General features: G+C 45.5%; 1 protein-coding gene across 4 annotated transcripts in view; it reads left to right on the forward strand.

Moving 5' to 3' along the window:
- The window catches only part of MTRR (5-methyltetrahydrofolate-homocysteine methyltransferase reductase), a 233,773-nt gene that overhangs the window by 44,509 nt on the left and 176,808 nt on the right, over positions 1-12,456 (forward strand). For all 4 annotated transcript variants that reach the window (XM_029590020.1, XM_029590021.1, XM_029590018.1 and 1 more), the window contains one exon: positions 11,618-11,987. In XM_029590020.1, coding sequence (XP_029445880.1) covers positions 11,618-11,987 — 370 coding nt within the window. The remainder of the gene's footprint in view (positions 1-11,617; positions 11,988-12,456) is intronic.

Here is a 12,456-nt window from a genome sequence, read left to right on the forward strand (position 1 = left end):
CAACAAAAGGAATTTGTCTTCATAGCATAATTTGCTAAAAGCATTCTGTAAAAAAATTTTCTTCAAGGACAAACAAGGAGTTAAGCCTTCATAAGTGGGTGTTCCCTGTATGTCCCTACCCAAATCAGTCTAGACTCCTAGGTTTTGCCTCTCCTCCAGCAGATGGAGTCAGGTGGTGGCAAAATTAATGGAGATTCTACTGAAGGACAGGATAGTGAACTATCTACAATCCGGTAGGTTGCTTGATCAGAGGCAGCATGGATTCACCAGGGGAAGGTCCTGTCAGACGAATCTAATTGATTTCTTTGATGGGGTGACTAGAGAACTGGATCAGGGAAGAGCACTCGATGTAATTTACTTGGATATTAGTAAAGCTTTTGATACGGTCCCACACAGAAGACTCATCAAGAAAATGAGAAGCTTGAGAGTCAGCTCCAAGGTGTTGGCGTGGATTACAAACTGGTTGACGGATAGAAGACAATGGGTGATGGTAAATGGAACTTCCTTGTACGTACCAGATCAGTCCAGTCTCCTGGATTACGCCTCCGCACCAGCAAATGGAGACAGAGCAAAACTTGACAGGCTCTGCCATAAATGCCAGGGTGCCACCCACAGCCTGCCAGTATTACTCTGCCTCCAGCAGATGGTCCGGGTGCATCTCCCACAGTCTGATTCGATTTAAAAAAAAAAAAAAAAAAAAAAAGAGGAAAGGGGATTTAGTTTAGTCAGGTGTTTTGTGTGCCTTTCTTCTTTCGATTAAGTTTAAAAAAAAAATAGACTTCAGGAGGAAGCCGTTGGTGGAGCCGATCTTTTGCTCCCAGGGGGTTGTCAGGTCCTGAGGAGACCACCCCCCTGGTCGAGCAGTTGCTGGGACTAAGAGTTGAGGACCCTGTGTTAGTGTGCAGCCCAGCCGGGGTGATACCGGGCAGCCTGGTTCACTCACCCCAGCCGGACCGCTTCAGGACCCGACGAGGGACAGCTCCAGGTAAAAAAAGAAAGAAAAAAAAAAAAAAGACGGAGCGTTTTTTATTTCAGTCGGACGGTGGTTCTCTGTCCTCAGTGCGGCGGAGGCGGTCGTTTTCGGCGTCTCCTTCCCCCCCCCCCTTCTTCACCGCGGTTTAACATGCAAATAGAAAAACTTTTTTTGACTCATTATCCATTTGCACGCCATTCTGCCCTAAACAACCTCCCTTCATCACCCCCAAAACAAAACAAGTTCACTGCCTCCTGATTGGTCCAATGTGGCGAGGGTGGGTCAGCCTGGCAAGTCCTCCTTCCCCTCCCAAGCATACAGAATCCCTTCCCTCTCACCTTAAAAACAGTTGGTCCTCCCTCATCTTAGTGTTACTCCCACCTCTGGAACCCGCTCTACCTTCCTAATCGCACCTCCCACCTGCATCCCGGGAACCCCACTCTGAGAAAAATTTATCTCGTGTCACAGATGGAAATGAGAAGTGGGATTATCAGGATCAAGAGGCGTGATCGCCAGGTGCCCCCCCAGCTGCGCTGGCCTGAGAAGCCAGCTCTGTCAGGTGTCCAGCGCCCTTGGGGAAGGCAGGAGCCGAAGAGGGGGCAGCAAGTGCCCCGAAGAACATCGATTCGGACCTGCCCCTTGGCCCGGTGGCCCACCCCCTCCGGCGACATCATCATCAAGCGCCCGACCCACCTGGTCAAGAGACGCGATTGCCAGGTGCCTCTCCAGCTGCGCGGACCCGAGAAGCCAGCTCCATCAGGTGCCCAGCACCCTCGGGGAAGGCAAGAGTGAAAAGGGACAGCGAGTTTGGATAGAATTCTTCTTATCCAAACTAACTATCAACAAACCCATCATCATCATCATCTTAGGAGACTTTAACATACACTTTGACACAATCCCCCACTCCCCTACATGCAACGCAATAATAGAAACCCTATCAACCCTAGGACTAAGCCAAATCATTATCCAACGCACAAAGCAGGTCACACACTAGACCTCGTCTTCATCAATACTGACATATGGGCTAATTACCACACAAATATCACTAACATCCCATGGTCAGACCACTCTCTAATCAGCACCAACCTGTCTTCCAACCGTAATCTTACAACAGAAAAAAGCCCAACTAGATCCTTCTCCTACTGGCCTCCCTTCAACATAGAGACACTTCAAGATAATCTACAAACAGAACTAAGAAACTTAGACCTATCTAACGCAGAAAACACCACCTCATCCTGACTCAACATCATGAAAACAATAGCAGACAAGATAAACCCCATGATAAAGAAAATAATAAAAAACCCAAAACACCAGAACACCAGAACCAATGGTACAATGAAAACATCAGATCAGCCAAATGCGAACTCCGAAAAAAAGAAAAAACCTGGAGGAACAACAAAACAACCATGCTACTGAACGCATACAGATCGTACTTAGCATATTACAAAAAACCTATCCACAACGCAAAAAGACTTCTACTCAAAAAAAATAAACAAATTCCAACACAACCCACGAATGCTCTTCAATATTGTACATGGCCTAACCAAATCCCCCAATGACCAAACATCACCAACCTCAAAGCTCTCAAGCAACGACTTTGCAGACTTCTTTAAGAAAAAATCAAAAACCTCATAAGCAACAACAATGCTCAAGACCCAAAAATACAAATCAATCAAACAACAAACTGGACCAATTTTGATATAGCATCATCACTGGAAATACAAAATATCATCAAAAAAATGAATCCAGCTAAACACCCCATTGATAGCATACCCATAGAAACAATCAAAGCCATCAAACCATCAATTACTAAAACATTAACTGACATCGTGAATCTATCCCTCACAGAAGGTAACTACCCCGATTACTGAAAATCAGCAATTATCAAACCCATACTGAAAAAGAACAACCTGGATCCAGAAAACCCACTAAACTACCGACCCATATCCAACCTACCATTCATTGCCAAAATTATTGAAAAAATCATCCACTCCCAACTCAGTGACCACCTGGAAACAAACAATATCCTACTTCCCACGCAATTTGGCTTCAGAAAACAACTAAACACCAAATCACTACTCCTATCATTACACGACACCGTGCTCAAAGGATTTGACAAAGGCTACAGCTACCTTCTAGTCCTACTAGACCTATCAGCAGTCTTCGACACTGTAAACCATTCAATTTTGATTGAATGTCTATCAGAGATCGGTGTAAAAGAAAAAACCCTACAATGGTTCTCATCATATCTATCACAAAGGACATACCAAGTGTCACTCAGTGACACCCTCTCAAAGAAAATAAACCTTGACACTGGAGTTCCCCAAGGCTCCTCACTATCGGCGACACTCTTCAACATTTATCTTCTCCCGATATGCCATTTCTTCTCAAACCTTAAACTGACTAACTTCATATATGCTGATGACATCCAAATACTTATCCCAATACACACCTACAAAAAAACAGCCAACTACCTCACCAAAATAAAGCACCTACTAACCGACATGAGACTTATCCTAAACATTGATAAGACAGAAATAATCATGCTGGATAGAAAGAATAACCCTACACATATACCAACACTCAGCAATCTCCCCTGTCACCCATGCCCGCAACTTAGGAGTAATAATAGACAAGGAACTATCATTCAAGAACCACATCTCCGCAAAAATCAAAGATGGATATCACAAACTCCTAACCCTACGACACCTAAAACCTTTCCCCCAATGACTTCAGAACAGTCCTCCCAACTATTCATCTTCTCAAACCTGGATTACTGCAACTCCCTGCTTTTCAACTTATCTTTCACCACCATCCAACTGCTCCAAATCCTCCAAAACACAGCCACCAGAATACTCACAGGAAAAAAAAAATACGATCACATTACTCAGACTCTCATATCACTACACTGGCTTCCAATAAAATACAGGATAGACTATAAAATACTATCCATAATACACAAAATAATATATGAAGAACAAACAAATTGGCTAAGTGCATCCATAAAACTCCACTCACCAAACTGAAATCTCCGTTCAGCTAACAAAGATCTATTAAAAACTCCACCAGCTCATCACAAACTTACCTCAACTCGGAAGAGAGCCATATCCCTAGGAAGCCCCAAACTATGGAACTCCCTCCCAACTGAACTGAGAACAAAACATAATATAAAAACCTTCAAAAAAGAACTAAAAACTTGGATATTCACCAAAGCCTACCAAAACAACCTATGACTCTATACTACATCTTCCCTCCCTATCAGTCCTCATAAACATGCAGACCCAATCCAAAACACATATGTTAACCTGCACAATTTGCAACCAAGCTATGCTTATAATGAATAAGATAACTAAGTTAACAAGCGTATGAATTTAAAAGCGTATGACTTTTGAACACTCTTTTAAACATCGAAACTTTGTAAACCGTTGTGATGGCGAAACTGGACGGTATATAAAACTCGATAAATAAATAAATAATGCAAAAGGAGTGTATTTCTGTATCCCACAGATAATGTATTGTGGATTCCTGCAGGTGGGAGTCTCTGAGAACTACGGAGCAGGCAAATAAACCTCAGGAGCCAATAAGTGATGTGAATAATTTTGAGATATATGTATTCTGAAACAACTATCTATATTTATATGCAAAATATACTATGCTAACAAATATATTTATGTATACAAAATATACTGTGCTACAGCTTCCCAAAACAAGAAATATAAAACCCTAGTGCTCACGTAAGAGAATGAGCACACCGTAACATACCGGTACATAAGACAGAGAAAAAAACAGCAGTGATAATACTGGAAAAAAATATCTATAATACAAACAAGTGCTAATCGCAAATCACTTCTCTCAGCAAGCTGTCCTCTGACTTGAGAGCAGTGAATTGAAAGCTTTCTCATGAGGACAAAAGAACGGTACTGGAAAATTGGGGTCATGCGAGCTTGTCTCGGGGTTGGCGCTCGGCAGAAATCTGATGAAAATTTTGGTTAGTGGTCTCTTAAGCTGTTGTTATTACATGTGCTGAAATTATTTTTCTCCCTTCTGTCATTGAAGCATTGCCAAGCTAACTGATAAGAAAAGCAATGTATCTCAGCACTACTCTGAAATGGTGGTTTTCTTGTCTTTTATATTCACGACCTCTAATTGCCATTTTGCCAAGTCATTCTCTATCACATGTAGAACTACTAGTCCTTAACCATCCTCTAAACATAACGCACCTATTCCAGCAGTGTCACTTAATATTAATTTATTCACTTCTTCACTGTCTGCCGATTGGTCCCTCCACTGTCAGCTGTCAGTGAAAGGACCAATCCCCTTTCAGAAGACTATCCTGTCAGAATTCCTTACTTCCTCCTGACATGTGAACAGCCCTATTGGAGGAAGTAAGGTTCGCGGGTGGAAGGGGCGAGTAATTAGGAAGGCTATCTGCAGTTGATGGGTAAGAACGGGTTTTGGGAGGAGTTCCATTCCAGCCTGGTTAATTATTTGAAGGTAAGAGGGAGGAAGGGATGGTCCGGCCACATACGCTGGGGTTGCCTGGGGATGGGGTAGAATTTTTACAAGGTGAGGAGGTTCAACCTGCTTGGGAGGGGAGGAAGTGTGGACTCACTCAGCTGACCTGACTTACCCAGACGAAACCAAGTGGAGTTTTGTTGCCCTCCTCTTTACCACAGGGTTTAATTCCTGCCTCTAACCAGGAGTTCAATTTCCTGCAGTAAAAGGAGGCACACTAGGAACCCTCCCCATTAGCGCATCTCCCTGCATTGCAGAGTAATAGCTGATAAGGCTTATTACTCTGCAGTTAGAATGAGACATGTTAATCTTGCTGCGGGTGTTATATCCTGTTTTAGCACAGGTTTTTCTGGCACTAAAATCCCTGTAATATATACCAGGGTTAGGTGAGCGCCAAAAAAAATTGCTAAAACAGATGTTAAAACTCGCAATAAGGTCATCATGGCTTATGACAGTGGCCTCTTTATTAGTTTTTTTAATTATTTTCCCTGTTTGTCTCTCTTCCTGTGTTCCTCTGTGGCAAAGTGCTGGCAGGGTGAGGTGGCGGGGATATTTGGAATGTAGCACTTAGCATTCCAACAGCTTCCCATAGAAAGCAATCAGGATTTTTTTTTCCCTGTTGAAGAAATGAGGACATTTTGGGAGGCTCTGTTCTCTAAAAATACTGAGTTAATGTTTCTGGTTTTTGAACTTATCTGAAATATTCTCATTTTTTTCCTGCATGCCAAATTTGGTGAATTTTCCTTCTCTTTTTGAAGAATTGTTGTGCCTACAGACAAATGGACATTAATCCCTTTTACTTAATTCTTTCTAACATTACATATGTTGGAAAGCATGAAAATGGCATTAGTGGTTAGACAACGAGAACAGTGTTTGCTTCTGCCTGTTAGTGTTTGATTCTAGCTGAGCAGTAGACCCTTCCTCCTTTACTTGCATGGCGGTAGGTTTTGGTTTTTGTTTCTTTTTCTGCTGGCTGTGTTCCTGGTGATTACCACCACTGTGCAGTGATGGCCGGGGGTCAGCATGCCACGCGTGCAACACGACTCGATCGTGGCTCAGCCACATCAGCCTTTGTGCCGTATGTTCCGAGGAGGGGGAGGGCCCCTCCGACTGCCACAAAACAGCACCGGAGCTCCTCCACTTCATCTCAGACTTGCATGGATTTGCTGACTGGGGTACTGATCCCTTTCTGATCAGCGTGGGAATGGCGGCCATCTTGGATTTGAATTCGACCATTCCCACACTGTTGGATGGGGAAAGGGAAGCTCCTCCTTACTTGTCACCGGCCCAATCCATCTCCACCCATGATCGGGGGGACTGGGGTGACTTGGAGGCCACGGGCTACTGCTTTCAGGTCCTCTGCTGGAGAAAGCTAGTTCTTTCCGGCCTTTTTCCGCAAACCTTGTACTGCTGCTTCATGAGGCTTATTTAGCTAAGAAGCAGGCTGTTACTACAGTCAGGGACTCTCAAGTTTTAGCAGCCTAGCCTATGGGGGGGGAGCACATCTTCTCTACTTGAAAGTCTCAATCTAGCCGGCATAGGGGCACTCTTGTGGTCAGGGTGGCGGTGCCTCGGATGACTCGGTCGAGGCTTCTCCAGTGTCAGAGGACACTCAGGTTCCAGGGGTTCCAGTGGACCCGGGGGATCCCATTTCTGGTGATACGGATACAGAGGACACCATGGTGATCTTGCCACCTGAGGGTGATGACCCAAAGGTGGTGCATCTTTTTAAGAGGGAAGAGATTGACTCCTTGCTGCCACTGGCTTTTCAGGTGCTTGGGGTTAAAATCCCCAGGAGGAATCTGATATAGATGGAGAAGATTCGGTCCTTGATGGGATGCGGGATACCCCCACGGCTTTTCCATATCACAAGTTGGTGCAGAGGTTGATGGAAGCAGAATGGGGTCTCCTGATTCTAGGTTAAAGGTTGGGAGAGCCATGGTGCAGCTTTATCCTTTACACGAACATGCGCTTGAACCTTTTGCTCAAAAGAACTAGCATTCCGGTGGTAGGCTCCGCAGCGCTGAAGGATGTTCAAGATTGTAAGTTAGAGGTCCACCTCGAGGATTTTTGAAGTCTCGGCCCTGGGCTTGTGCACAACTGTTTGTACTAGTTTTATGCAGAGGGCATGTCTCCAATGGGTACAACAGTCCCAGGAGAACCTTTCCACCTCAGGGGAGGATACAGACAGGGCCGAGAGAATTGAGGCGGCAGTGGCTTATGGGGCTCTGTATGACTTGGTCCGTACCTCATCTCGTATTATGGTGTCTGTGGTTTCTGACAGAAGGTTGCTCTGGCTTTGTAATTGGGTGGTGGACGTTTCTTCTAAGGCACAGTTAGGCTCCCTACCCATCAAAGGTCGTCTTTTATTTGGGAAGGACCTTGAGCAATTGATGTAGTCTCTTGGACAATAAAGTCCTCAGGTTACTGGAAGATAAGCCTAGGGGCAAGCGGGTTTTTCAGACGTGTTCGCGGTTTCGGCTTGATAGAAGATCGCATCCATCAAAACCTCTTTCTGGACCCTAAAGGTAGTCCTCTTATTGGGGTCAATCTGGAGACCAATCCTTTCGGGGGCTTGATGGCCCTTCTGAGGAGCCAACGGTGGGGTACTTCTGGTACTAAACCCCCACAATGAGGCGAGGCTGATCCACTCCATCGTTCCCGTTATAGGTGGTCGCCTAATGCTGTTTTACGATGAGTTGGACCAGTATCACTCAGGATCAGTGGGTTCTCAATGTGGTAAAGGATGGTTACGTGTTAGAATTTGCTCGTCCCATCCGCGATTTGTTCCTAGTCTCCCCGTGCGGCTCTTTAGAGAAGCATGCATCCATTTGAGATATGTTAGACCGCGTACGTCTTCTGGGGGTGGTGATTCTGGTGCCCTGCGAGGAGCTTTGCAAGGGGCGGTATTCCATTTACTTTGTGGTCCCAAAGAAGGAGGGGACCTTTTGCCTGATTTTAGATCTGAAGAAGGTGAATGCTGCACTCAGTCCTGCGTTTCAGAATGGAAACCCTCAGGTCCGTGGGTGGCGGCAGTTTGCAAAGGGGTTTTTAGCATTCCTGGCTTTGACGGAGGCTTATCTGCACATCCCCATTCATCAGGCCTCGCAGTGCTCTCTCCGCTTCATGATTCTCGGAGAACATTTTCTGTTTCAGGCTAGCCACGGCACCAGGCACCTTCACCAAAGATGGTTGTGGTGGCGGCGGCGGCACTCTGGAAGGAGGGGATTTTAGTGGATCCGTATCTGGAAGACTTGCTTATTTGGGCGAAATCGGAGGCCCTTTGTCGCCAGGGTTCTCTATCTCCTACAATCGCTTGGATGGGTGGTGAACTTAGCAAAGAGTCATCTCTCACCGACGCAGTCCCTGGAGTTTCTGAGGGCTCTGTTCGACACCCTGGACAGGAAGATTAAGTTGTACCTCTCCGAAGAGCATGTTCTGAAGCTGCAGGGGCAGATTCGGCATTTGTTGCAGTTATAGGTGCCCAGGTGTGGGATTATTTGCAAGCACTGGGCTCAATGGCCTCAACACTGGAGTTAGTGTCGTGGGCCTTTGCTCACATGAGACCATTGCAGAGGGTGCTTTTGTCTCGGTGGAGCTGCTCTGAGGATTTTCAGATTCCATTGCCACTCGAGGGCATTGCACGGGATAACCTTTCCTGGTGGCTTCTAACTTCCAATCTAGTCCAGGGTGTGGACCTAGAAGTCCCAGATTGAGTGATAGTTACTACCAAAGCCAGTTTCTCTTGTTGGGGAGTAGTATGTCAGCACTGGTCAGTTCAAATTGGCTGGTCCAGGAAAGAGTTTGTGTGGTCTATCAACCGACTAGAGACCCAGAGCAGTCTGCTTAGCCTTGCAGGAATTTCTTCCGTTGGTGAGAGGCCAGTCGGTGAGGATTCTCTCAGACAGTGCCACGATGGTGGCTTATATCTATTGTCGGGGCAGAACCAGGAGTCAGGGAGTAGCACAGGAGTTGATTCATTGGGCAGAACAACACCTGGAGCGCATAGAGGCATCCCACATTGCCAGGATCGAGAACGTTCAAGCGGATTTCTTGAGTCGGACGGTATTAGATCCGGGTGAGTGGGAGCTGGAGAAAGCAAATCAGCTCATTTGCGAGCAGTGGGGACCTCCCCAAGTAGATCTAATGGCTTCTGATCAGAATGCCAAAGCACCTCGGTTTTTCAGTTAAAGGCGAGAGCACAGGGCCAAGGGGGTCGATGTGCTGGTACTTCCTTGGCTGAGAGGAGTTCTACTCTCTTTCCTCCTTGGCCTCTCGTGGGAAAGGTGTTGTGTCGCATAGAAAACACCAGGGAGAAGTGATCTTGGTGGCGCCAGAGTGGCAGCTCCGTCCGTGGTTCGTGGATTTGATCAATCTGGCGGTAGACAAACCTATTTGGTTGGATCATCTAGAGGGTCTTCTCCACCAGGGACCCGTGGATTCCAACCAGGCTGCTCGCTTTTGTCTAGCGGCCTTGGTTTTGAGAGGCGAAGGTTAAGGCGCGGGGGTTATCCTGAGGTGATTATTACTACATTGTTGCAAGCCAGGAGAAAATCCTCTAATCTTTCCTATGTATGGGTCTGTAAAGTTTTTGAGTCTTGGTGTTCTGCCAACAAAGTTTGTCCTCTCAGGTTGTCTGTCTCTGACATTTTGTCCTTTTTGCAGGATGGTTTCGTCAAAGGCTTGTCTCTTAGCTCATTAAGGTACAAATAGCAGCCCTAGGTTGCCTTCGTGGTAAGATTGATGGTTCATCTATTTCCGCACATTCGGACATCCTCCGCTTTCTTTGAGGGGTGAAGAATTTGCGTCCTCCACTTCAACGAGTTTGGCTGTCCTGGAATCTTAATCTTGTCCTCAGGGGTTTATGTGAGGCTCCTTTTGAACCGCTTCAGAGGTCGACTTTAAAGGACTTGACTGTGAAAGTGGTTTTTCTGGTGGCCATATATTATTCTAGGAGGATTTCAGAGTTGCAGTTGCTGTCATGTTGTGATCCATTCCTTCAGATTTCGAATTCGGGTGTCTTGTTGAGAACAGTACCTTGTTTTTTGCCGAAAGTGGTATTGGCGTTCCACGTGAATCAGACTGTGGAACTTCCAGGCTTTCCCATGCTAGTCACGTCTATTCCTCATGCGAGGGATCTCAGGTTGTTAGATGTCTGAAGAGCTTTGTTACTTTACCTCAAGGTAACAAATGACTTTAGGAGATCAGATCACCTCTTTGTTCTGTAGAGTGGCCCCAAGAGAGGTTTTCAGGTTTCTAAGGCTACCATTGCTCATTGGCTTAAGGGAGGCTATTGGTTCCACCTACATTCTATGAGGCCGGCCGGTCACGGAGGGGTTATGTGCTCATTCTACACATTCCCAGGCGGTCTCATGGGGGGAAGCTCAGCTAGTTTTGCCCCAAGAAATTTGAGAGCGGTGACGTGGAAGTCGCTGCATACTTTTATGAGTCCCTATCGTCTGGATGTGGGTGATATGGGCTCCCCATCCTTTGGTGAAAGTGTCCTTTAGCGGGATTCTCCAGGTAACACCCTGTCTAGGGAGGTTTGGTTCATTCCAGGAGTCTGGACTGATGTGGGTATGTACAGGGAAAGGAAACTTGGTTCTTACCTGCTAATTTTCGTTCCTGTAGTACCACGGATCAGTCCAGAACCCGCCTAGTCAATTGAGGGGGAGAGTCATCCACTCATCCAGTTTTTAAAGCAGAGTATTTTCAGATATTCATGTTTTTGTAATGGTTTAAAAGTTGACATTTTTTCCTTTTCACTGTGTTTGGCTTGGATATAGATAACTAATGAGGGACTGTGGGTGGCACGTGTGGTTAAGTAGCAGTGTTAGTAAAACTTTCTCTGTCTCCATTTGCTGGAAAGGAGGCACAACCCAGGAGTCTGGACTGATTCGTGGTACTAGAGGAACGGAAATTAGCAGGTAAGAATCAATTTTCCTTTAGAAAGCAATCAAAAGTTATGATTTTCAACCTGGTATTTTTGAGCATTTGGGTTGTTTTTTATTTTTTTAATTGCAGCTCCCTGATGAGTTTTTGTGTCAGAATGTATTCTTTATTGTTTTAGCTTGGGAAAAGTTTTTTGATAGAAACAGTGTAATTTCCTCTCTGTGGTGTTTGTTTCAGCCTGGAGCTGGTTGTTGATCCTTGGATTGAAGGACTTTGGGTTGCTCTCAAAAAAGAATTCATGTCCAGGACAGGAAAGGAAGAGACTCTGGTCAGTCTTGGGACCATATCCAATGGTGTGTCTGCCAGCCAGAGCGCCTCAGAAATACCCAGTTTGGACTCACAGATGCAGCTGTTAATAGTGGAACCTTCAGTGCAGACACGGACCGTTTTATCACAAAATGTAGTTGATGTCCATCCTGAAGTACAGAATCAGTCCTCTGAGCCTTCTCTTACCCAGTCAGTACCTCCTCTTTCACAGTCTACCCTCAACATCCCTGCTCTTCCACCTGCATACTTAGATGTCCAGTTTCTCGAGACCACTGACCAGGTGAGGAATTGTAGTATATTTGTTTTTCAATTGTTGCTACGGTGCAATGTCGAAAATATTTTATGTCAAATCTGTTTAATTGGATTAATATAAGAGCAATACAGCACACTATATATTTGCTTCTTATACACGCTATGCAAAGACTAGATCGAACAGAGACCACATTTTAATTTATAAAAACAACCTCTCACTGAAACCAACTTTCTCCACCCAAGCCCACCCATATCTATGAAGGATTAACTACAAATCAGCAAACTGCACACCAGCAAGTACAGTCAGAAATGAGTCAAAAAGCATTAAGAACTAACAAGTTAATTTTAAAAGCCTGCTGCACGTAAAAAAAAGGGGGTTATGGGCGTGGCCGGGCCGTTTATAAAATGCATGCGATGCGCACAATGCCCGGCCACGCGTGTAACCCTCGTTATATGCCAAAGTGACAGGGCAAAAGAAAAGGGGGGGGGGGCCGGGG

Source organism: Rhinatrema bivittatum, chromosome 2, assembly GCF_901001135.1.
Source record: "Rhinatrema bivittatum chromosome 2, aRhiBiv1.1, whole genome shotgun sequence".
Lineage (NCBI taxonomy): Eukaryota > Metazoa > Chordata > Amphibia > Gymnophiona > Rhinatrematidae > Rhinatrema > Rhinatrema bivittatum.